The following is a 25,992-nucleotide window of genomic DNA, read 5'->3' as shown; positions in this document are numbered from 1 at the left end:
ATGAGCCCTAACACATGACTGTCTGATCAGACTACACACAGTTTCTTTGTAGTCTGTAACCATGGAGATGAATTTGGCAAAGGAACTGTATACAGCAAAGGGTAAAATATATATTTTTTTAACTATTTGCAAAGTTGCATCACCTTTTTTCTTAATTTCAGGTGTACTAGAGCAATACAAAAAGAACATTGGTTGCAAAAGTATAAATACCATTTACTAAAGAACATAATACTAATTGGAAAATCTACTTTTAAATCCTTTTAAGCTGACTTTATATTCAATCCTTCATGGCTCTGGAATTATACAGTACAATGTGTTAAATGGCTGAATATCCATACAATAGCTCATAGGATTGCTTTCTATACCCGTGACAAGATGATCCTCGCCCTATGGAAGGGGAAATGGATATTCCAAATGGCCGGTAAATTGAATGATAAGTGTAAAATATAAAGTAACAACGGCTGTGAGAGAAGTAACTTCCACTCCGTATCTTTCATTAGCTGTGTATCATGATACACGATCAAGAGTAAGTAGTTAATGATCTCAACTCGTCTGTCATCGAAAATGTTCTAGTGCCTCTTTCCACTTCAGATCTTATCTATCGGTCTTGAAACAACGATCAAGTTTCCTGGATAGATGTCATTGTTTCTTTGCCAGCTTCCCAAATGATTAACCATGCAAATCAGTTTTGGTGCTTTTCCCAGCTAGGGTTGTATCCTCTGCATCTGCTAAAATGTCCCTGTTAAGCAGGAGGAAAAGTCCATCTTTGTTTTGCAACTTTTTCTCATGTTTTTTGGCAGTAAATTACCCCGGCGTAATTCCGGGAAAGGGGAACTCAACCCTGGGACTAATTGTGATGTGATTTCTGTATAGTCGCATTTCCTAATACATGGTCGTCTCTGTGTGGTCTCATAAACATCTATCTGTTTGTTGGCCAGTACATTTTTGGGGAAATAGTCTACAAAAAGAAAAAAAAAACAACTGGAATCGATGTTAAATCTGATTGTTAAAAGGGTTGTCCGGGATTATTGATGACCTATCCACAGGACACCGCAGCGGTCAACTGCTTCGACTGACTACGCACCGGAAGCAGATGGCTCCAGTCACAGTATAGCGGCTGAGCTGCAATAATACAGCTCTGCTCCTATTCAAGTGAGAAGGAGCAGAGTTGTAGTTCTGAAGCTAGGCCGCTATGCATTGTACGGAGCCATATGCTTCCGGCACTTAACACTGCATAACATCCAGTGCCCAGAGAAAGCCATAACAGCTGATCGGTGCGGGGTCCAGGTGTTGGACTCCCACCGATCATATACTGATGACCAGGGCTGGCTCCTGGTTTATGTGGGCCCTTGGTCAACACAGACGTAGCAGACCCCTTTGCGGGGGAACTCACAGCGGAGGTAAAATGCCAAAAAACATCACTTTGTGCCCCCATATAGATTTTAGGCCCTGTTTATGCCCCCATATAGAAGTTAGGCCTCCAGTTCGTACCCCCGTAAATGTAGTGCCCTCTGTAGATGCCACACAGCCCCCCTCCCAGGTAGTGCCACACAGCCCCCCTCCCAGGTAGTGCCACACAGCCCCCTTACTGGTAGTGCCACACAGCCCCCCTCCCTGGTAGCGCCATACAGCCCCCTCCCTGGTAGTGCCACACAGCCCCCTCCCTGTTAGTGCCACACAGCCCCCCTCCCTGATTTTAGTGCCTTTGGAACTCCCTCTAGGAGTGGAATCCCCAGCCAGAGCATTGCAGATGCTCTGGCTCGGAATTCTGCTTCAGGAGAAGCCCCTGACGTCACTGTCCATATATAAACAGTGTTGTCTGGGGCAACCCCAGAGCCATAGTCCCGGGCAGAGTACTACTATCACTCTGCCTGGGACTCCTGCTCTGCTCCTGACATCACTGTCCATATATGGATAGTGATGTCCGGAGCAGAGCTAGAGTCCTGAGCAGAGCGCTAGTAAAGGCATAGTAATGTCAGGGGCAACCTCAGAGACAAAGTCCCGGGCAGAGCGCTACTAGCACTCTGTCTGGGCAACTGATCTGCTCCTGACATCACTGTCCTGTCCACATATGGACAGTGATGTCAGGGGCCTCCCCAGAGACAGAGCCCCGGAGCAGAGCCGCTTCTAGCACTCTGCCTGGGACTCCTTCTCTCCTCCTGACATCACTGTCCATATATGGACAGTGATGTCTGGGGCTTCCCCAGAGCTGGAGTCCCGGGCAGAGTGCTATTAGCTACTAGCACTCTGCCTGGGAGTCTGTAGCATAGTAAATGGCAGTGCGGGGAGATACCCCCGTGCTCAGCCAAAGAGTTCAATAGTATCTGCGTCTTAAGGGTATGTTCACACGCTTAGCCAAAACATCTGAAAATACGGAGCTGTTTTCAAGGGAAAACAGCTCCTGATTTTCAGAAGTTTTTTAAGCCACTCGCGATTTTCACTGCGTTTTTCGCTGCATTTTTTACGGACGCTTTTGGAGCTGTTTTCAATAGAGTCTTTGAAAAACTGCTCCAAAAACATCCCAAGAAGTGACCTGCACTGCTTTTTCACGCCCGTTTTTTTACGCGGCCGTTTTTCAAAACGGCCGGGTAAAAAGACGCCCCTTCGGAACAGATCGCCGTTTTTCCCATTGCAATCAATGGGGAGATGTTTGGAGGCGATCTGCTTCCGATTTTCCAGCCGTTTATGGCCCAAAAAACGGACAAAAATAGGCCGTGTGAACATACCTTAAGGATACAGATACTATTGAGTGTAGCGTCGCTACCGCTGTAGCAGCCATGGGAGGGGCCGTGACGGCAGGTGGCACAGGCCCCCTCATGCTGCAAGCCCTGTGGCAGCTGCTATGGCTGCTACAGCAGTAGTTATGCCACCTCCTAGAGAGAGGCTCCCTCTAGAAGGAGAATCCCTGGCAAGACTCTGGCGTCAGCACCCGGCGACTGAGTGGGCCCCCCAAGGGTAGTTCGCCAGGTACGCCGGGTGCTGACACCAGCCCGGCTGATGACCTATCCTGTGGATAGGTCATCAGTATGAAAACAACGGTCCATGCCCGGACAACCCCTTTAACTTGACACTTTATTTATCCGGCCTTCACTGTTATGTTTCCCTTCTCCTGGCCGGGTGGGTAGGGATGACGGTTTTGCATGCCCAGTGCTCATGGTTGTCTGACTAACATGCTTTGGCTTTTGTTTGTTTGTTTGTTCTGAGCTGTTTTTGATGTTGAACTGGACTTGTTGTGACCCGACTTCCTGGCTACTCTTTGGATCCTCCAAGGTACCAAATCTTGATTCTGTTTGACCTCCATTACCAATCCCCTGGCTTGTTTGACTATGCTTGTATCTTTTCTACAGTACAACATCTGGACCTTGTCTGACTTCAGTTACCTAACTGACCTTGGTTACCTGAACTCTACGTCTGTTTCACATACCGCATAACTGGTTCTGCGTGACCTCCGTTACATTAACTTCGTTACCTGACAGGCCTGTTAGACTATGCTCGCAGGTCACACACCTTTCAATGTATTTTCCGAGAGCCAAAAAAAGTTGCCTATAGGCAGGGAATGTGATAAAATAACATAAGAACCATTGCGCACCTGGAATATTACCCACCACTCCGGTGGTCCCACCAGTCTTTGTTAGCTGAGCAGTCCTGTGCAGATAGTTGGCACGTCATCACTGCAGGAGAGCTAACAAAGTAACATCGGCGGCAAATATACAGAGGTGTCCACCTGTAACTTGTTTGAATTTGGTTCAGGACTCCAATTTCTCATGAAACCAATTCAACACATTATCGAGACATGCTAGCAAAACCCTTGACAAGCTTCAACTCACATCACATGCACTGGGTGGCGACACATATAGCATAGACATCTCATGATAAAGTATCGCAAAATCATGTTTATTTTTAAAGCTTATCATCTCGCACCACACATCTTGGGAGATGTTGAGATATCAGGAAAGGTAGAGAAGGACATAGACTGGACAGGAGTGGACGACCTACATTCAGTGGGGCATGAGTTAGGTGAATTATCAGAGGACCAGGGACAGACTGCGCTGCTCCCCATTCCCCTGTGTTTCGTACAAGAGTGTATATCAGCTGTAAGAGGGTTTCTGTGACTCATTATAGCACTGGTCGAGACTTACGAGTCCTAATACAAGCCTTTCTCAAAAAAAAAAAAAAAGGTTGACGGGCACACTGAAACACAAGCCTACAAGGATGCCCCTTTCCCATATCTTTAGAGCAAGCCAACATCTATTAGTCAATGCTTTGAGGTTTACCATTAGATCATGATCTACTGCTTGGATTCAATGGTCATCTAAGTTAAGATTAGTACAACCGTGGTCGGGTCCGAAAGTTGAAGGTCCTAATATGTATTCCAAAAATTCATAGAAAAACTGGAGTAGCCCCAAAAAAGTTTAGATTTTTTTTTGCTGACATCAGACTTGGTTAACTGTGAGAATAACATCAGTTGGATAACCCTAAACAATGTAATACAAAAAAACTAATTTGAGAGACTAAAATAATATAAAAATTGCAAAATGAAAAAATGTATAAGAAAAAAAAATTATATTAAATTTTATGTTTTATGTATGTATTACATTGGTAACCCAGTAAGAAAAATCTAGGTAATCATGGGCAAAAATATTATTTGCAAATTTTTGCACCAGGAAACCAGCCAAAAATTATTTAAATAAAACCAACATGATAATGTAAATTTGTATCTGCTTTCTCTCAAAAACCACAACAACTGGTAGTGTCAGATTACATAAGCCATGAATGAATAATCACATATTTTGGTTCTTGGTTGATAAATGTTGGCTTTAAAAAAATAAACCTTTCTAAAATGAAAAATAATAATTATCAAAACAATAATAATAATAATAATAATAATAATAATTCAAATAAAAAAGAAATAAAATTAAATTTGTAATGACACATTACCTTATTAAATCTATAGGTTGATATTTGTAAAATGCTCCATATCTTGCCCATTCTCGGTGTAGAAGCTAAAAAAAGAAAAAAACATTTTATGACACAAATTATTTTAGAACATGTAACACTATATATAGGAATGAATCAGTCGATAATTCCCATTAATTCTTAACACAACACCTCAAAAATAGGTCTGGCATTATCAAGTGTTTGTTTCTTTACAATCCCATTATAATCCAATCCATTACAGTCTCATTACTTGGTTTTGAATATTATAATAAAATACAATATTTTTTAATATGTAATCATATTTATTTCATATAATAACATTCATTATATTTAAGCCTAGTTTAAGTTCTAATTTTTAATATGAAATGTCAAGATTAATTCAACTCTTAAATGAGAACTTCAGGAGAAATTGATACACAGTGTTATGCTTAGTATAGAACCCGAGGGGGCGGAGCATGACACTGGAATTCAAAGAGCACTAAAGAGAGAAGTCATACGCCCCGCCCCTCAGGACCTGCACTAGGCATAGCACAGAGCATCAGTTTTTCCTGGAGTGTTCCATTAATATTCTCTAAGGTTTTTAACATATGCCTCGGCCATAAAGCTGTAGATGGGGATCTCTATATTTGTGTACAGAGCGGCCTTTATTAGGGTGATATCATAGTCACCAATATTAGTGCTTGAAGAATTTGATTTGTTTTATAAAATGTGTTACTTAAAGTTAAAATATAACATATCAATTTAAAAGCATGTGTATGATTAACAAGTCTAGTGTAAATAGTTACTGCTCAGCGTAGTCTACAAATTACTTTAAATTGCACAACAGTAAACATCTTGGATTGTATCGAATGGCCACCTACTGGTCATGGTTGGTAATGAACCTTTTTTTTTTCTTCTTGTTTTGGGGGATTTTTACAAAATACCAGCACTTTAGGCTATTTCTTTAAATGGATTATACTGTATTACACCTGAGCCTCTAGACCATTTGAAGGGGTTGTATAAGATTTTTTTTAAAAAGGCTACTTTCTTCCAGAAATTACTCATGTCCAGGGGGTATAAGTGGTCTAGCAACATTTTACAGCATTTGGACAAAAGTGGCGCTGTTTCTAGAAAACATCAGCCATGTTTTTATTATCTCATATAGCTCCTTTAAGCCTTGTAATATGACACTGTTTGTAAATTGATTGTCAAGAAACAGAAAAACATGGCTGCTTTCTTCCAAAAACAACACTGTCTACAGGTTGTGTGTGGTATTGCAGTTCAGCGACATTTACTTCAATAGTGCTGAGCTGCAATACCAGATACAACCCATGGACAGGTGTGGTGAGGTGTTGTTTTTGGAAGTGGGCAGCCATGTTTTCCAAATTCTATAAAAAAAAATGTTTAACTATTGTAAATCAAGCCATCCTGAAAAGTCTTGATAGCACGGTTCTACAACCTAATATTCATTGACTAGTTTAAGATTGTACATGAAGCCTCTGTTCTCATCCGTCACTGATTCATTCAGATTTGGCTTCCAGTAGCGGGATTCACCTTAAAATGACAGACACCATGACGGAACACAATGGACCCCAGGTCAAGCAGGTCTATCGGGCACTAGTGCTATCGTTCGTACAAAGGATCGGCACTGCATCTTGGTTTCTATTATAAACGGAAACCACAACGCAGATGTGAACAGAGCATTAGCTGGTTAACAAGATCTCCACCCCACATCTGCTGACAATGGCGGAGTCATTTTTTGCGGCATAAATCTATACAAGTTAAACAATCTACGTAGATAAATGCACCCGCCATCTCTTCCAATCTGATTAGTGTATTTCAGGAAATTAAATTCTGGAACGATTACACAGATAGGAAACAGATGAACAGCAGAAGAACGGTGCGATCAGGCAGTCATGTGCGAATAATCAGCACTATATTTTTGGAAAGAACCTTTTATGTTTTTTAACACTTAACACATCATAAAAAAAAAAAAAACGGGCCGGATAAAACGAACCAAAAATGTCCTGCTCCTTCTAGCAAAAATATTTTATATCCTGTTAATATTCTAGAGATCTTCACCTTGTGTTATCTGTCCAGTTATTCCGCATGATTGGTTATTTCACTACGCTACAAAAATAAAGATACTGAAATAGCGCAAAAATTTACAATGTCTTCGACTGCTTAACCCTTTAAAGACAGAGATTTTTTATCTATCGATTTCTTTTCACTTCCATCTAAAGTTACTCTAGCGCTCATGACTTGTTTTACAGAATGGGCAAATTTATCAATGTGTTTACGCCAACATTGAAAAATATGACGTACGGACCGAACAGCATATTTATGAAGCCCTGCGCCAGTTTTCCAACACGTACAAATGTGTCGAAAGAGATTTCCACTCAGAAAAGTGACGAAAACAATAATGCCATAATTTAATGGGAGTAAAAGGTCAGATAAGTGTCCATAGAGTAATACAATCTGCAGGAAGTGATGGAGAATTGCCCCTGCCCTAGAGACCAGGGAATGACAGAGAAGTTGCATACAGAGGTGTGTGTGTGTGTGTGTGCGTGTGTGCGTGCGTGCGTGCGTGTGTGCGTGTGTGCGTGTGTGTGTGTGTGTGTGTGTGTGTGTGCTCTCTGTTGCTATTCTGACTCTTCTAGGCCTCCGGCAGGGCAACAGAACTGTCATTAAATTCCCCCATCCACTGCTGATTCTTTCCCAGTCTACACAGCAAAGCTGACAAGTGAGCTGCAGAAAACAGTAAATGTCAGCCTATGTGCATGTTTAAACAAAAATATTACAGCAGCACTCATGGACCAGGCAGACTATCTGAGTCTCTCTAGGTCACATGGGTGATATACTGGGGAACTATTGATCTACAGTACTATGGTTTGATGAATTGTATTGTCTTCATTCTTCATTAGGCAAAAAACTTAAAATGTAGCTAAACGTTTGACAAACTTCTGACATGTCATAGTGACATGTCAGAAGTTTGGATTAGTGGGGGCCTGAGCACTGAGACCCCCACCAAGCGCTTCAGCTGCTTCGTACTAGCGATTGGTGGGGGTCTCAGTGCTGAAACCCCTACCAATCCAATCTTCTGACACGTCACTATGACATGTCAGAAGTTTGTCAAACGCTTAGCTACACTTTAAACTCTATTGGCAGCTCATTCCCTTGGAGATGTGGAAACAAGCGTCTGTTATCAAAGCCCTTTTTGGGAGGGGACCCAGCACTAAACCGCTTCTTCTACGTGCTGTGGTGCTTTCAAAGAGGCTACCTGCAACTGCCACTAGGGGAGCTCAGTACATACTGATTTATGCAGCTCCAATTAAGTTCAAGTCTAGCCGTATCAATCCATATGCAGTTAGCTCCCCCTAGTGGTGAAGCTATCAATGGGAACTGGGGTCCATTCTTAGTTTTGCTATGGGACCCTTAGATTTCCGTTGCTTTTCTATATATAAATACACACTTGCAGAGGATAGCCATATTTTCGGGTGTATATCAATGCCTATTCGAGTGAAGGGGGTTAATTAAATCTTTGGTTATGATACAATATAGAATTCCCAGTATCTTGAACCTCAATTATTCTAGAGGTTTTGTGCCATAAACTTTGTCTAAGCAGTTAACCTTTGTGAAATTCAGAGGCCGATAATATTACCCTAATTATTTTTTGATTTTTTTTTTTTTATCATTTATATTGTGGTTGATTTTGTTATTGCTGAGATTGTATCTGATGCTGTTAGAATAATAGATATTGGGACAAGTCAATTCTGAACAAACAGGAGAGGGGTTTTATTTAGGTAGGAGGAGTTCAATACAAGTGGGAGGAGATTTTTTTATTTTCAAAAAGATAGGTTAATAATGGATGAAATCTTAAAAGGAAACACCTTACCATCCTCTCATTCATTTCACCATTGTTGTGATCATAGTCCCCCTGGAAATACAGGAAAACAATTTATTATTGTATTTTTTTAATACATTTTTATTTTAAATTAATCCAACACTAACAGATGATCTTAAACGGTAACTAAACTTTTAAAAAACCTTTGACATGTCATAATAACATGTCAGAAGTTTTGATCGTTGGAGGTCTGAGCACTGAGACCTCTATCAATCTCAAAAAACGACGCAGCAGAATTGCTCGGGTGAGTGCTGTGCTGCTTCGTTTCTTATCGACTTTCCTCGGAAAAAAAAGCAGAGCAAGCGGTGTACGGGCTCATAAACTTTCTATTCAGTCAGTACACCGCTTGCTCTGCTTTCCAAGAAAAGCCGATTACAACCGAAGCAGCACAGCACTCACCCGAGTGCCTTCTGACGCTTCATTTGAGCGATTGGCGAGGGTCACAGTGCTCGGACCCCCACTGATTAAAACTTCTGACATGTCAAACGTTTTTTGAAAGTTTAGCTACCCTTTAAAAAACGAAGAAGAAACCTCTAACAGAAAAGTCTATCTATCTATCTATCCATCCATCCATCCATCCATCCATCCATCCATCCATCCATCCATCTATCTATCTATCTATCTATCTATCTATCTATCTATCTATCTATCTATCTATCTATCTCATATCTATCCATCCATCCATCCATCCATCCATCTATCTATCTATCTATCTATCTATCTATCTATCTATCTATCTATCTATCTATCTATCTATCTATCTATCTATCTATCTATCCATCCATCCATCCATCCATCCATCCATCCATCTATCTATCAATCTATCTATCTATCTATCTATCTATCTATCTATCTATCTATCTATCTATCTATCTATCTATCTATCTATCTATCTATCTATCTATCTATCTATCTATCTATCTATCTATGCATACTGATTTTCAATGAGAATAAAATACATATTTTAAAGCCCCCTAGTTGCTGCCTCCAAGTTTTAACTAACAGCTGCTACTTTAAAAAAAAATCCAACAACCCTAAAAAAAACTATTACATTTTGTGTGAAAAATACGCATAACTTACATCATGTAGAGAATACGCGGAGTCGTAGACATTGTTAGCTATCAATGTGGTAATACCTTAAAAAAAGTAACAGACTATTACTGACATGCCATATATGACTTCTTTTTTTTAACACAGAAGCAAATCTTAGAAGAATTATGATGTTTTTGAACATACTAGTCGCATTTTATATGACCTTGGCACATATGAAATAAATGAGCAATGAAACATAAAATAATAATTCATAACAACCCCAGGAACACGTGAAGTTTGCCGCACTGGAGTCTCAAAATACTTGCGTTGGATATTAATTATTATTATTATTATTATTATTATTGTTATATTGGGGATGAAGTATTAGTAATGAACACGGATGTATTAGTATTTAAGTTGTTAATGAGCCAATCAAACCTACAGCCCATTAAGATCAGTACACCCTTGTGTTCTCAAAGTACTAAGAAAGAATTCATCAACAACAGTTTGTTTCAAGTTTTTGGGTAGCAACAAGATAGTGATTTTTTTTTCCCAACATGCACAGAATAAAAATAAACCAAAAAAATGTAAAATTAGAAAATCAAAAAAAAAAAATTAAGATTTATTACAAAAATTATAGATTTTGTATTTGCTATCTATACAAATAAATAATCAAAGGAGGAGCTGTTGAATAAAAATACTGTCTACTAGCCATGTCCAATGCCAAGTCATCTAATTACATGCGTGTCAGACCTTGTGATAGACATTCTTTACATTTAGACTTTAAATTTGAGGAACTATCAAAATCTCCATAATCGTTCCTTCATTCTGTTGATTGTGGGGGGGGACACAAGTCTGACCCCCACCAAACAAATCTTGATTGAATATCCTAAGATTGTACAGTGCCACCAATATATCTAAAAAAGATGGCATTACCCTTTTGACTACATTAGCTTCTACCACACCACAAAAAAAAGCGCAAAGTTATATTCCTAAATTTAAGGCATAAAGGCACAGTAAAAAAAGCAGAAAACTTGGTTCATAAAACGGCATCAAATGACCAGAAACCTCACAGGTAGTCCTGGAACCTATTCCTTATATCAAGCCAGCACCATTACTGCTTTTAGAGAGTTCAGTTCACAATAAGCGTGTGTAAAGCCAGTAAAAATATAGTTAAACACAAGAGCAGGAATGATGGAAAGTTTGTATATACTAAATTCACCTGCATGTATAATAATGTGTCAGCAAAAATGCTTTACTATTGGTCCAAGTGCTATGAAATACTGGAAAATGTAATATCAAGATCATAAAATGCTAGACACATATTCACAAGAATGTACCCATAGAGAAGGGAAAATAGACATATAAATATTTCATCCTGCTTTAGAATTAACTAGTAGGAGGATAGTATTTAGGTTTACGTACTAGGAAATGAATAGGAGTGTAATGTCTTCGGTCGCTGACTGCCGGCATTCCCCACTTACCGGCAGCCGCAACCACAGGACACTGAAGACTTGCCGCCGTCTCCTTCCCCAGAGACGCCGGCGCACACTGCTCTCTCCGCCGGCTAATGCCCGTAGGGTGCGCGCGCGCTCTTCCCTGGTCTTAAAGGGTCAGCGCGCGCAGCAGGAACATCACCCCTAACCAATCCTATTGCACCCAGGACTTTAAAAAGAACTCTGCCCACTTCCTCATTGCCAGAGCAATATTGTGTCTAACCCTGTGATGGTCTGCAAAGGTTCCCCAGCATTATCCTGTCTCCGTGTTCGGTGTCAATCCAGTGTCCGGTGTGTCCAGTATCCGCGTTCCGTTTCCATGTCAAGTCAAGTGTCCGAGATTACTTCAGTATCCATGTCAAGTCAAGTGTCTGAGGCGACTTCCGTGTCCGTGCCAAGTCAAGTGTCCGAGACAACTTCAGTATCCATGTCCGGTGTCCGTGCCAAGTCCATAGTCCGAGACGAGTTCAGTTCCCGTGTCCTGTATCCGAGACAAGTCCAGTTATCCAGCACAAGCCAGCTTCCGATAGTCCGGCACAAGTCAGCTATCCAGGTACTCTCGTCCTAGTGACTGTCATTGACATTTTGTTTAACCAGCTGCTACTCCATTACGGCGGAGTAGCCCAGTGGGTCCACATTCCCCATAGCCGTGACAAGGAGTTCCCAGTATATACCTACCTATAGCTATATCTAACTCATCCCACCAACGAACATACCATCTTGGCTCATAAATTTGGCTTGTTCTGTAAAGTGTAATGAATGGAGATTGCTATGAGAACTGTAGGGGGGTTTGCACAAGCTCATGTTGATGCTTTCATGGTAGTGGGATACTACACTGAGCTCCTTTTCTCCATTGAGGAAAGAAGGATTGGCCCAAAAGTTGAAGGACCGACGAGAAGAAGTCCTGGACACTCCTATCTTGGGATGTGTAGTGGTATGGAACTGTCTGAAAGGGCCATACGATTAAAACTTTTGCTATTGGCCCTCAAAGAACTTCCCTGAAAGTTTGCATGTGTACTGTATTTTTCAATTTCTAGAAAAAAAGGCCTTGTTAAGCTTTCAGGTCACCTGTTGTTTGTTTTTGTTTTTTTTGCTGTTTGTTCCCCCAAAAAAGTTATATGATGTTACTTCATTTAAAATATATAAATCAAACATATAACAAACAAAATCCACATACCCATACTGTATTTGGCCTTTGTACAAGATGTTCTCTTCAGAATTTCATGTACCTAGAAAAAAATACAAATAGAATAAAATAATTTTAGTTATTAAGACAGGTCTACAGATAATAGATAGATAGATAGATAGATAGATAGATAGATAGATAGATAGATAGATAGATAGATAGATAGATAGATAGATAGATAGATGGATGGACAGACAGATAGAGAGATATGATGTGATCTGAAGACCACCTTGGAGTGTTGGTGTCACCATGATGACACTTTAGTTTTAACGACGCTTGAACTTACTTATCCTTGTACCAACCTCCGACCTGACCCTAATCCTGCCTACTGATTCTGATTACTAATGTTGTCCACCAATTACCAACCTGTTTGACCTCGAAATGGTTTACACCTGCCACTTGCGGCGCGAACGTCTATTGGGGACAATCCTGTGGTCTGTGACCTGGGAATCTTGGCAAAGTCCATACATCCTTGGGGAGGTTAAAGGGGGAGAATGGGGATTTTCTTAGACCGCGCACCCCAGGTTAACCTGCTCCAGTTCAATAATGGTCCCAGTCATGCAATGTTCCTACCAGCTACCAAGTTACCCCTGCGCTGTGTTCAACCACTTTTCCAACAAGCCTGCATAGTGCCACTGAAGTCTGTTCCCACTTCGCTGTGCTACTCTGCTCCATCTTCCCTGAGACGTTCCGCTACACTGTGCTATTCTGCTTCAATGTCTTCAAGACGTCATCCAAGTTCTGACTATGCTATCCGGGCATCGGCGTCCAGGTACGCTCTAAGGCTTATAGTCCAATATGGAACATTACAGAGCAATTACCTCGAAAGATAAAAGTCCTACAGCTTATCTGTATGGAACTTGCAGTATGAAACGGGGTTCCCCAAACTATTGTACCCCTTTAATCCTACTACAATTATAACTCTGTGGAATTAATGAACAATACATCTGCTTTTTATGACCCAACCAATGCTGGACTGGGGTCCCATGGAACTACTAGAGGAAATTATTTTGGGAGTCCACCATTTATCTATGCAGAAGATGGCCATGTCCACTTCTAAATGAATGGTAAATAATGTCCTTAATGGCAAGTGATTGGCTCCAAAGTCTTCTACAAATTGGGGTAGTCTTTGGCTGAACCTTTGGGGCCCATTATTATGTCAGAGCCTGAGCCGTCCAAAGGACCACTCTGGTGTGCCAGTCTGACCTTTGACCCAATAAAAGAAAAACAACACTTTATGGGCACAGTTCTAAGTTTCCCATACATTTTCAGCTATCTTGTGGCATCTCTGTACTGTTCAGCTACCAATAACAAGCATCTGAGGACCAGACTGAACACATAGTAGACCAAAATTCCTGGGCAATTATTTCTGCGTTCCAAACTTGAAGAACTTTCAATTTCAGACATACTTACTATTCGACTGCGCGTGGCATTGTCAAAAAATGTGTCCTTGTCTTTGATGTTGTACCTAAAATGTTAATATATAATTAATATATTCTGTCTTCGGTACAATTTAGGCAAATCAAAGTGAAAACGCTACAAATAATTAAATTTGTCAGATTCTATTGATGGGAGAATCATAAATCCAGTTGCTCATCTCTGATTATGAAAGGTACCTGAAGTCCTCTATTTTGAACAATCCAATGATTGCTCTCACAAAACTTGGATTTCATTCCCTGGATTAGGAGTTTTCTAACCAGAATGGACTTTCGGATTACCATTGGGGGATACCAGAACATTGGGACCATTGGTGTTCGCTTAAAAGACTTTTAGGGTATTATAGGGGTTTTCTGCTTTAGACAAACTCTCATTGCATACTCTTTTAGGGGATGTTCCACTAATAGGGGAAGGTCCGTTGATCAGGACTAACTGTCTAATAGCTAATGCTAAGATCCGGAGGAGCTCTTGGCTCTAGAGGACCATAGTCATCCATTGGAAATATTTAAGGTCTATTCATTTCTATGGACACTCTTAATTATCCTTACAGAAGTACCATAGAGAAGCCGAGCATTTCAATTACAACTCCCAGCAGTAAGACCCACCCCAAATACTAGACAACTAGCACTTTGAGAGTCGATTATACCAAGAAAGACATCCCTTTAAGAAGGTTGCCCAGCAAAGGGCACTAGTGATCGCAAGTACCTTCTGAACCTAACCGACATGACTGAAATACTAGCCTAAAATTGACTATGGACATTCGATTTTTGTTGGTGGATCGTGCCAATTTCTTTGAGGTCCACCAACAATTTAGAGCCGATAGGTGCTACCAAATCAGACGTGTTGTAGTTTTACCCAATCAGAGATACCAGAGGTATCTAAAAAGCATCTATCCCACCACATGGAATTAATATTTGATCAAGTTGAACATGTACATCAATGGGGTGTAGGCCGAATGATTGTCTGGCCAACAACTCTTTGATATCTATTGCCTACTTTAGGTTATGAAAGGTGATAACTAATAATCTGGTTGAATGTAATCACAAGACGTGTGAATTGTTCTTAGAGGATTTTTATAGTTATGGCAATCATATGGAGGTTACATGCGATGTTGCTTTGAGGTATGCTCTCGATGTGACTAATACGATTTAATCATATTTCACATGTTCTTTGAGTTATGTTAATTCGAACCATCCCGGATCGTCTGTATGGAAGTCATAGGAGGAGGTTCTGTCTACTCACAGATGCATTTTGTCTCTGGAGAACGGATAAGACAAAGGTTTCATCTTTGTGTTTTCGCTAAGTTGTGGCACATTGGGTTGTAAAGGCTTGGTACATTTGTTCCATACACCGTTGAGCTTTCCCATGATACCGCTTTCTTGTTTTACGTCATACATCTGAAAAACGGAATATAAGAAAGTAATGGACATTGTGTATTGTAGTGTATTCTTTTTAAAGACAGAAATAAGATAAGACAGGATAATGACCACTATAAAATGGGTCACACACATCTCTCATCTCAGCTGAGGAATTTGCCAAAAATTTCCAACACAAGATTGACAACTTTAATGACAGCTTTAACCAATTCCCGTTGCAGCCATTTATGGGATTTTCACTTTAGTTTTTTCCTCCTCACATTTCAAAAGCCATAACTTTTTTATTTTTCCAGCCACATAGCCGTATGAGGGCTTGTTTTTTGCGGGACGAGTTGCAGATATTCATGGCACTATTTATTGTACCATATAATATAGTGCGAAACTGTAAAAAAATAAATCTTTTTAGGGTGGAATAGAAAAAACAGCAATTCATCTTTTGGGGGGTTTCGTTTTTACAGCATTCACCATGCAGTAAAAATTTTATTTTAACTGTATTCTGCGGGTGAATATGATTACGGTGATGCCAAATTTATATATTTTTTTATGTTTTACTACTTTTACAAGTAAAAACTGATTATTTAAAATAAAATATGAGTTGTCGCCATATTCTGAAAACCATAACTTTTTTTTTCTGGCGACTTAGCAGTATGAGGAGTTATTTTTTTGTGGGCCAAGCTGCAGTTTCTATTGGCACTATTTTTGGGGTACATGAAACTTTTTGATTGCTCTTTATTGCATTTTTTTGTGGGAGATGTATTGACCAAAAAACAGCGATTATAGCATTTTATTTTTTACAGCGTTCGGCATGCGGGCTAAATAATGATATATGGTATTATATTTGTTTACTAATCCCCCTAGGGGACTTGAACCAGCTGTTTCCAGAAGCAGGGCTTCATGGGAGTACAACGATGGCAGAACTGTGGGCCTTCATCAGGCACCCCGGCTGCCATACCATCGGAACCCCGCGATCGCGTCGCAGGTCAGGCGTTGCAATGTTACAGGGGGCCACCCCCTGTTTCTAACCACTTAGATGCCGTGGCTGCTATTGACTGCGGCATCAAAAGGGTTGAACAAGTGGGATCCCGCTCGTTAAAATGAAGTTTCGGCTGTAGGACGCAGCCGACACGCCCGTGAGCCTGCTTCATTCTCTCCCACCCAACATGCGCCGTATATATAAACAGTGGATGTTGGGAAGGGGTTAATTTACAGTCCCCGTAACCTCTATCCCTCAACTGCTCAGTGCTCTTCCCCCATAACCTGATTCTCCACCATTACCAATGAAAGACTCTCCACCCTACTTTTAAAATCACACCTCACCACATGTGCACTTGACCCAATTCCATCCCACTTCATTCATCACCTCAGTACTGTATTTATTCCATCCCTAAGCCATCTCTTAAACCTATCAGTATCCACCCTTCTTCATTTAAACAGACAACCATCACACTATCCCGTTTAGAAGCCAATCCCTCGACCCGTCCTCTTTGTTCAACAATCTCCCCATTTCACTACTTCCATTTGCTTCAAAACTCCTTGAACAGCATGTCTACCTTGAACTGTCCTACCTTCTGTCATTCAACTCTCTTTTCGACCATCTACAATCTGCTTTGCTCTCTTCTTGTCTGCTCCTCACATCATCGTCTCCAAGGCTTCTCCTGTGCATCCCCCATACCCTCAAACTCTCTTCGCTCAAACATCGGACTCTCTCCCACCATCTAAACCTTCAGAAGCAAACACAAAATCCCGCTGTTCAGAAAAGCTTACAACCTGCAATAACCCTGCTGCCGCCACTCTACCGGATGAGCAACTTCTACTCTCACCTTCTGTTTAATTTTACCTTCTCTTGTAGATTGTAAGTCCTGGCGGGCAGGGTCATCTCACCTTCTCCACCAGTCTGTCTTTCATTAAGCTTAGTTTAATTGTACTTGTTGTTTTTATTGTCATGTGCAGGGCCCTGGAATTAATGGCGCTTTAAAATAAATATTAATAATAATAGTCTCTGAGGAAGAGGATTGAGGGCCGTATTTCCCGACACAGTTTATGCTAGTCTAGGATATAGTCCTCTCTACTAAACAAGGTCTGGATAATGGGTTACTCCTTTTATGTGTTTATGGGACTCTTTTTCAGTCCTATTAGCCTCATTTTTTGTTGCTACCATAAAGCACACACCATTCTGCTGCACTGTCTGAATCACTGATATGGGCTTCTGGACCCTTCCCTCAGAGTATTTCTCTTACCTTTTTTGTGGGCACCTTTATTTTAAGGAATTCTGCTTCACGACTTAGAACTTGCCAAGGTGCGTGAATCCTTACAAAAGTCAGACCCTGGTTCTTACTCTAAAATAAAGAATAGAGAAGGGATAATTACCATAATACAGTTGACATAAGACAGCATATTTAATACTGTATCCTTTTACAAAAATATGTATGGAGCGTAAAGAAGAAGCATTAATACATAATGACTTTCTAACATGTAGGGTGTCCTGTTTATCAAGTAAAAATACAGTCATCGCCCATGATCTTCTGCATTATTTTGGTAACATAATTTCACACAGTCAATGAGAACCCTACTCTGTGCCTACAAGGAGCAACAACTCCCACACAGTGCTGTCTACAGATGGGTGGTTGCTAACCCATAATATTTCAAGGCTCTTTAAGGGCTTAGACATGAACTAACCTATAGGTGGCACTGGGGAATACATTTTCTGTCTTCTGTCGGAGAGATATTTTGCCTAAATTTTCTACCTATCAGGTCCCATTGGGGCCGAATTTAAAGAGGCTCTGTCACCAGATTCTCAAATCCCTATCTCCTATTGCATGTGATTGGCGAACAGTAACGTTTTTTGTTTTTTTTTAAAAACGTTCATTTTTGGCCAAGTCATGAGCTATTTTATATATATGCAAATAAGCTTTGAAATGGACAACTGGGCGTTTTTTTTTCGTTATGTCCAACTGGGCGTGTATTGTGTTTTTAACTGGGCGTGTTTACGTGTATGACGCTGACCAATCAGTGACCAGTCAGCATCATACACTCCTCTACATTGATTTACACAGCAGCGATGTGCAGCCACATACACAGAGATAAACGTTAGTCAGGATTCCTGATAATGAATACACATGAAATCCAGCCTGGACGTCATGTGTATTCAGAATCCTGACACTTCTGAATATTTTCTGTGAGATTCCAGCAAGCCACGCGTAATCTCGCGAGATTACGAGGTAAACGAGATTTCGTTTCCCTTGCTGGAAATCTCAAAGAAAAGAGTCAGAAGTGTCAGGACTCTGAATACACATGACGTCCAGGCTGGAGGTCATGTGTATTCATTATCAGGACACTTGTGTATGTGGCTGCACATCGTTCTAGTAAGAACGCTATGCTGCTGTGTAAATGAATGTAGATGAGTGTATGATGCTGACTGGTCACTGATTGGTCAACGTCATACACGTAAACACGCCCAGTTAAAAACACAATACACGCCCAGTTGGACATAACGAAAAAAAAAGCCCAGTTGTCCATTTCAAAGCTCATTTGCATATATATAAAATAGCTCATAACTTGGCCAAAAATGAACGTTTTAAAAAAAAAAAACACGTTACTGTTATCTACATTGCAGCGCCGATCACATGCAATAGGAGATAGGGGTTTGAAAATCTGGTGACAGAGCCTCTTTAAAGAATTTTACTCTACATTCAGTATGAGGTGATAATGTAACTCATATCAGTTATAGTTCCAAGTTCACTTGGATAAACACAGAGAAACCCTTTAGGGCACTAATGTTCAGCTAAAGGTGACAGGTCTCGGTGGGACTTCGACAGCATATCCCAGCCTGGACTAACACGTGACAGACTCTTAGAGACTAAGTGAAGTGTTTTTTGTGCCCAACGGACTTCAAAGCACACGTTTTCCAAAAATGAGAAAATCCCTAATAATTAGTAGTATCTTAGTTACATCTGTTTCTGAGAGAGTTGGGTAACATCCAATATGGCTGCTACTACAACTCCCACATGGGTAGTCACCGAGTATTTTAATCAACAAAACTTCCCTTTTTAAATGTGTTGTCCAGTTTAGAAAACCCATTTTCATATGCCTTTTTAGGGAATTCTAAGTTAACGTAGGGGGCTCCTCTGTTTAGGCACATTAATTCTAGGCCAGAGTGGACATCGGTTACAAAGAGCGTTCTCTTGCTCCAGAGGACCTGTCTTGTCCTGCATTACACAGATCAGACAACCCATTAATATAAATGAGTACTGTGTAATGCTTCATTACCCCTGTGGCGGCGCTGCAGGGAAATTTAAAACTTACTGCCAGGTTTCCTCACACAAGTTACAGCTGATCTAAGTCCTCAACTTAGGCCTCATGCACAAGGTAATGCTGTGTACATGGAGTCTCTATAGTTCTGTACTATGGAGTCGTAGGAACTCCATGTGCCACTGCAGAGGGGTATACAGAAATAAAAGGGCCACGGAGCAAAACTCAGAATAGGCCCTACCTCATTTTTCTGATCAAGAACTCTAAGTCTGACCCCATAGCAGTTGTGTCGCTTGCCTTTAGGGTAGCGCTATTGTATTATGGAGGTATTCTCCTCTAGAAACAATGTCTTCGAACATGCCAAGATTAAATCAGAGACGTACAGAGGAACAGTATGGGGCCATAGACTTCTACAGAAGTGGTATACAGTATGCCGCGTGCATGAGGCCTTAGAAGGAACATGACCCTCAACATCTCAATTCTAGACCACCAACAATTTCTCTCTGGAAAGAAGCTTTTTTTCTGTAAAACTGTCTATTTCCGGACATTAAACATTTAATATTTTCTATCACATCATTTAAAGCCTCACATTACACAATTCTGGTTTCGCAAATCCTGAATATTTATATTGGGAGGGCGAGTCGGTGTGTGCAGGTTTAGGGGATAAAATCAATCATAAAAAAGGCTATATAGTTTTATGGTATCTGAAGCATTCCAAGCCACGGTTCTTCTTCCAGTACAATTATTGTATTATTCTTTGGTCTAATATAATTCATTCTGACGATAAAACAAAGTATTACTGAAATAATATAATAAAAAGTATTGTAAATTATTACATTGTATATCGGGGGGATTTTATTCCCACTGTTGTGTAATGTACAGATGTATCCAAAGCTGAGTTTATCAATGTGGCAGAGCTGATCTATCTATCTATCTATCTATCTATCTATCTATCTATCTATCTATCTATCTATCTATCTATCTATCTAATATCTATCTATCTATCTATCTATCTATCTATCTATCTATCTATCTATCTATCTATCTATCTATCTATCTATCTATCTATCTATCTATCTATCTGTCTGTCTGTCTGTCTGTCTGTCTGTCTATCTATCTATCTGTTAGGGATCTGCCAGGTACTACGTCTAGGTATACTCCTGGGATTAATCAATCCACACCTGAGGCCAGACATGTTAGACTGACACCGTCTCCCACCAACCAGGGTGGCAGGCTCAGGAGTGGGAGAGCCTATCGCGGCCTGGTCAGTCGGAGTTAGCTCCGCCCCCTGTCCTTTATTACCTGCCGTGTTCTCTTCCTCAGTGCTTGTAATTCTTCTGGATTCCTGGCCCCACTGCTGCTTGCTCCAGCCTGCTTCTGCCGTGCTTCTGCCTTGCTGCAGTTCCGCTTAACCTGCTTCGCTTTGCCCCTGGCTTGCTTCCTTCTCCGTGCTCACGTTTGTATACTCCACTTCATCCTGGTCCTGACTATTCATTCACCGCTCCGTTTCCTCGCGGCGTTCCGTGGGCTACTGCCCCTTCCCTTGCGTGTTCCCTGTTTGTTCTCCCATGCACTTAGACAGCGTAGGGACCGCCGCCCAGTTGTACCCCGTCGCCTAGGGCGGGTCGTTGCAAGTAGGCAGGGACAGGGCGGTGGGTAGATTAGGGCTCACTTTCCCTTCACCTCCTTCCTGCCATTACACTATCTATCTATCTATCTATCTATCTATCTATCTATCTATCTATCTATCTATCTATCTATCTATCTATCTACCTGTCTACCTACCTATCTCTCTCTCTCTCTCTCTCTATCTATCTATCTATCTATCTCTATAGCATATTTATCTATCTATCTTATACTGTATAAATATATGTACAGTATGAATATAGCATCTTCTGTACAGCGCTGCAGAATATGTTGGCGCTATACAAGAACCATAAATAATATGTTTAAAGCAATTGCACACTGAAAGAAGGGTATGTTAGCGCCAACCCCGCAAAGTATGCCAAAAGGACTCTCTTTTAACATCGGTTGGGTCAATGACTTTCTTTCGCTACGTTCAGTGTATACGCTGGAAGTGGGACGTAACCATATAGCCTATCTCTACCTAATCAATAAACATTCTGAGCAGCTGCTTTTCTTTGGATTCGGGCACCAAGTGATTGTCGTGGGTGCAAGTTCCAGGCGCCTAAGCTAAGAGGGCCAGTGAAGCCCCTTCAGTAGTAAAAAAGTGACCCGCATAGGTCGCATATCCCTAAGGCCAGCCCTGTATGCAGTAATGACAAATGTAAATCAGCCGTTTAACCCCTTATATGGCGCAATGTCGACCCCGGCATCTAAGTATTTCGACAGAGGGAGAGGTCTTACTCTGACACCCCATCGGCACCCTGCAAACGCTATTAGCCCTGCCTTAAAAAAAAAACGGATTAAATTGTGCTAAAAACAATAGTATGTATCCGAAAATGATACCATTGAAAACTACAACTTGTCCCGCAAAAATACAAGCCCTCGTAAAGCTTTTTTAAAGGAAACATAAATATTTTAGAAAAAAAAAGAAGAGTTTTTATTAGATAATAGTAGAAAAACCTAAAGAAAAACTTTATACATTTGGTATCAGTGTAATCCTAGAGACCCACAGAATTAAATGATCATGTCATTTATACCGCTCGGTGAACTCCAGAAAAGCAAAACCCAGAGAGCAATAACAGAATTGCTGTTCTTTTCCTACTTCCCCTCCAAAAATTTTTTATAAAAGTTATACAATATACTATATGCATCCCAAAATGGTGCCATTAAAAAAATACATGTCCAGCAAAAAGCAAGCCCTTAGATGGCTACTTTCAGGGCCGTCCTTTGGATAGATGGTGCCCTGTGCGAAATGATCTTTCGGCGCACCACCCCATCATTAAAAAAAATGCCCCATAAAAAAATTATAATGCCCCTTTAGTGCCCCCATACAGTATAATAATAATATAATATATTACAACCCCCTCAAGGACACAGTATTTTGTCCTCTAATTGTACCCACAGTATTATGCCACCTGTAGTACCCCTACACAGTATAATGCCCGCTTAGTGGCCCCCACACAGTATAGTGCCCCCCTGTAGATTTTGCCATATAGCCTCCCTGTAGACAGTGCCATAATCCCCCACCTCCTCCTTGTAGACAGTGCCATGCAGCCCCCCACCTCCCCCTTGTAGACAGTGCCATACAGTCCCCCAGCTCCCCCTTGTAGAGAACGCCATTCTGTCTCCCACCTCCCCCTTGTAGACAGTTCCCTCAAACAAAAGCAAAAATTGTACTCACCTAGGCCCCGTTCCCATGACGAACTGAGCTGCTCCATGACGGGATCCTGTAGCCTAGTACAGAGTTTCCCAACCTTTTCGGACTCGAGGAAGCACTGGAAAAATAACATTTGCTCAGGATCCCCCCTTCCAAAAATTGTTTCGAGAAAGACAGAAAACGGCTAAGCACAAGCACTACACTCGTAGGGTATGTTCACACATGTTTTTTGTAAGGCAAAAAAAATCTGCCTCAAAATACGTTCAGCAATTGACAGCGTTGTGTGACCTTTTTTTGTGTTTTTTCTTAAGCTGTTGAAGCGAATGCAAAAGACGCAGGAAAAAAAGCTCCAAACGGGCGCCTCAGGAATTTTCTGCCTCCTATTAATTTCAATTGGAGGTCAGAGGCGGAAACCCCTTGAAGACCATCAGCCCTCCACTCAGTAAAATGACCATCAGCCCACCACTCACAGTAAAATGACCATCAGCCCCCCACTCACAGTAAAATAACAATCAGCCCACCACTCACAGATTCCCCCTGTAGGTAGCGCCACACAGCCCCTTGTAGGTAGCGCCACACAGCTCCTTGTGTGTAGCGCCACACAGCCCCCTTGTGGGTAGCACCACACAGCCCCTTGTAGGTAGCACCACACATCCCCCTTGTAGGTGGCGCCAGACAGCCCCCTTGTAGGTAGCGCCAGACAGCCACCTTGTAGGCAGCGCCACACAGCCCCCTTGTAGATAGCGCCACACAGCCCCCTGTAGAGTGCACCACACAGCCCCCTGTAGGGAGTGCCACACAGCTCCCTGTGGGGAGTGCCACACAGCCCCCTGGTAGGAAGTGCCGCACAGCCCCCTGCTATGGAGTGCCACACAGCCCCCTGCTAACGAGTGACGCACAGCCCCCTGCTATGGAGTGCCGCACAGCCCCCTGCTATGGAGTGCTGCACAGCCCCCTGCTAGGGAGTGGCGCACAGCCCCCTGCTAGGGAGTGCCGCACAGCCCCCTGGTAGGGAGTGCTGCACAGACCCCTGGTAGGGAGTGCCGCACAGCCCCCTGGAAGGGAGTGCCGCACGGCCCACAGCCCCCTGGTTGGTAGTGCCACACAGCCCACAGCCCCCTGGTTGGTAGTGCCACACAGCCCACAGCCCCCTGGTTGTTAGTGCCACACTGCCCACAGCCCCCTGGTTGGTAGTGCCACACTGCCCACATCCCCGTTGTAGTGCAAGGACTACGAAATGACCCTGATAGCTGGCGGGCAATAGACATTCAAAAAAGGACAACTGTGCAGGAGCACACAAAATACCCAGCTTTCCCAGCTATCAAATAAATGTGTGGAAATAAACTAAGATATAACTTTTATTTAGTCTATCTAAAGGACTGCAACTCTGTGACCGGGGATTCCGCTTCAGGAGTTTCCCCTGATGTCACTGTCCATATATGGACAGAGACATCAAGCAGCGCTCCAGGAGCGGAATCCCCGGCCACATGGGGATTCCGCTCCTTCAGGGAGTTATAGTGGCACTAGTAGATAGCAGAGCAGGGAGATACCTCCCTGCTCTGCTATAGTGCCGTCGCTACCGCTATAGCAGCCGCAGCCGCTGCTAGCGGCGCCACCGCTCTCATGCCCGGGGTCACCGCTAGCAGCCGCTATGGCTGCTACAGCGGTAGCCACGGCCACTAAGTTAAGAAGCGCCCGGGTGGAAAGGCAACTGCAGCTAGTGTGTGTATCCCCGCTGGTAGTTGCAACGGCGCGGGGATACACACACCCGCTGGCGCCCCTCTTGCAGTGTGGCGGCTGGCGCCCTGTGCGACCGCACTGGTCGAACGTATCCAAGGCCGGCCATGGCTACTTTGATAGAACAATAAAAAAGTTATGCCATTTGGATTGCAGAGATGAGAAAATTAAAAATATTACTGCGTCTTTTGGTCTAGAATAGGTTGCGTACTACAAGGCTTTGTCCACCTTTTAATGTTTTTTTCACTAGTATTATTATTAATATATTATTACTAAATCAATGTTTTTGTGATTTTAAGCAATTTTTCAATAGATTTTTTCTTTTTTACTTTTTACAATACAGCATCTACGTATCCTGTATACATAGAAGCTGTATCGTTTTCTTTCAGCCGATTCCGTCAGTTCAGCCGTTCAGTTCTATTCCCAGTAAATTCCGTACTAATGAAACAAACTATAAATAGACTGGTATCAAATTCTAAAATACAAAGATGGCAATGAACCATTGAAACACAACATGATTATTATGATCAGCTTCTCTGTTACGGTTTTCATTAGTACCGGAGCCCAATCCTTACAGGAGATGCTTAGATGGGATCACTGCTCAGAATTTTGGTCATATGACTCTTCAGAGTTAAAAGAGAATACAAAAGTCAATAAATTAAAGTTGTCTGAAAAGCAATAGAAATGTGAGGCTGAGCTGCAATACCATACACAACCCATGCACAGGAGTGGCACTTTTTTTTTTAGAAAAAAAAGATAAATCTTTATTCTAATCGAGGACAACTAGAGGCATAAGTTGAAGCTTCTGTGCCCCAATGTAAAATCTGTAACATGGCCCCCCACTATCATATGCCTTTTATAATAATAGTGTCTTCTTTTGTAGTAGAGTGGTCTTTGGGCCTCCTCAGGCACCAGGGTCGGGTACGTCTGCTACCTCTGTCCCTCCTATAGCTGCACCCCTTTATGTCTTGTAATAATCTATTCCACCAATTCTGAGTTATGGTGGTCTCCTATTTGGGTACCAGATGCTGGATACACACTGATAATGGTCACTATTAAATTGTTCATAGGAGTAGTCACCTAAACCTACCATGGGTCTTTAATGGTAATTGAATGTGAATTTGTATGTAGCGAAATATACCTAGCTTTACTCACTTTTACCTTCTGGTCTTACCAGGGGTGAACTGACCATTCGGACAATAAGGTTCACCAAATATCTTGATAAGGAGTCAGAGTTCCATTTTTCTTATTAGAAGCTCCATCTCTTCTGCTTTCTGTCATAGACTTAAATATCAAAATACTGACTGCCAGTAACCACCACCAGGGGGTGCTCATTGCAGATTTATACAGCTCCTACTGAGTTCAAACGGAGTGGT

At 41.8% G+C, this 25,992-nt stretch overlaps 1 protein-coding gene across 1 annotated transcript in view; it reads right to left on the bottom strand.

Annotated features, from left to right (window-relative positions):
* Positions 1 to 25,992, bottom strand: part of ANO2 (anoctamin 2) — a 148,688-nt gene that overhangs the window by 100,028 nt on the left and 22,668 nt on the right. Inside the window, exons 3-9 of the mRNA XM_075859829.1 lie at positions 17,586 to 17,684; positions 15,215 to 15,369; positions 13,949 to 14,003; positions 12,527 to 12,578; positions 9,902 to 9,957; positions 8,813 to 8,854; positions 4,939 to 5,003 (exon numbers count right to left, since the gene is read on the bottom strand). Of these exons, the coding sequence (XP_075715944.1) occupies positions 4,939 to 5,003; positions 8,813 to 8,854; positions 9,902 to 9,957; positions 12,527 to 12,578; positions 13,949 to 14,003; positions 15,215 to 15,369; positions 17,586 to 17,684 (524 nt within the window). The remainder of the gene's footprint in view (positions 1 to 4,938; positions 5,004 to 8,812; positions 8,855 to 9,901; positions 9,958 to 12,526; positions 12,579 to 13,948; positions 14,004 to 15,214; positions 15,370 to 17,585; positions 17,685 to 25,992) is intronic.

Source organism: Rhinoderma darwinii, chromosome 3 (genome assembly GCF_050947455.1).
Source record: "Rhinoderma darwinii isolate aRhiDar2 chromosome 3, aRhiDar2.hap1, whole genome shotgun sequence".
Taxonomy (NCBI): Eukaryota; Metazoa; Chordata; class Amphibia; order Anura; family Rhinodermatidae; genus Rhinoderma; species Rhinoderma darwinii.
The sequence above is the reverse complement of the archived record's forward strand: the minus strand, read 5'-3'. Positions and strand labels throughout refer to the sequence as shown.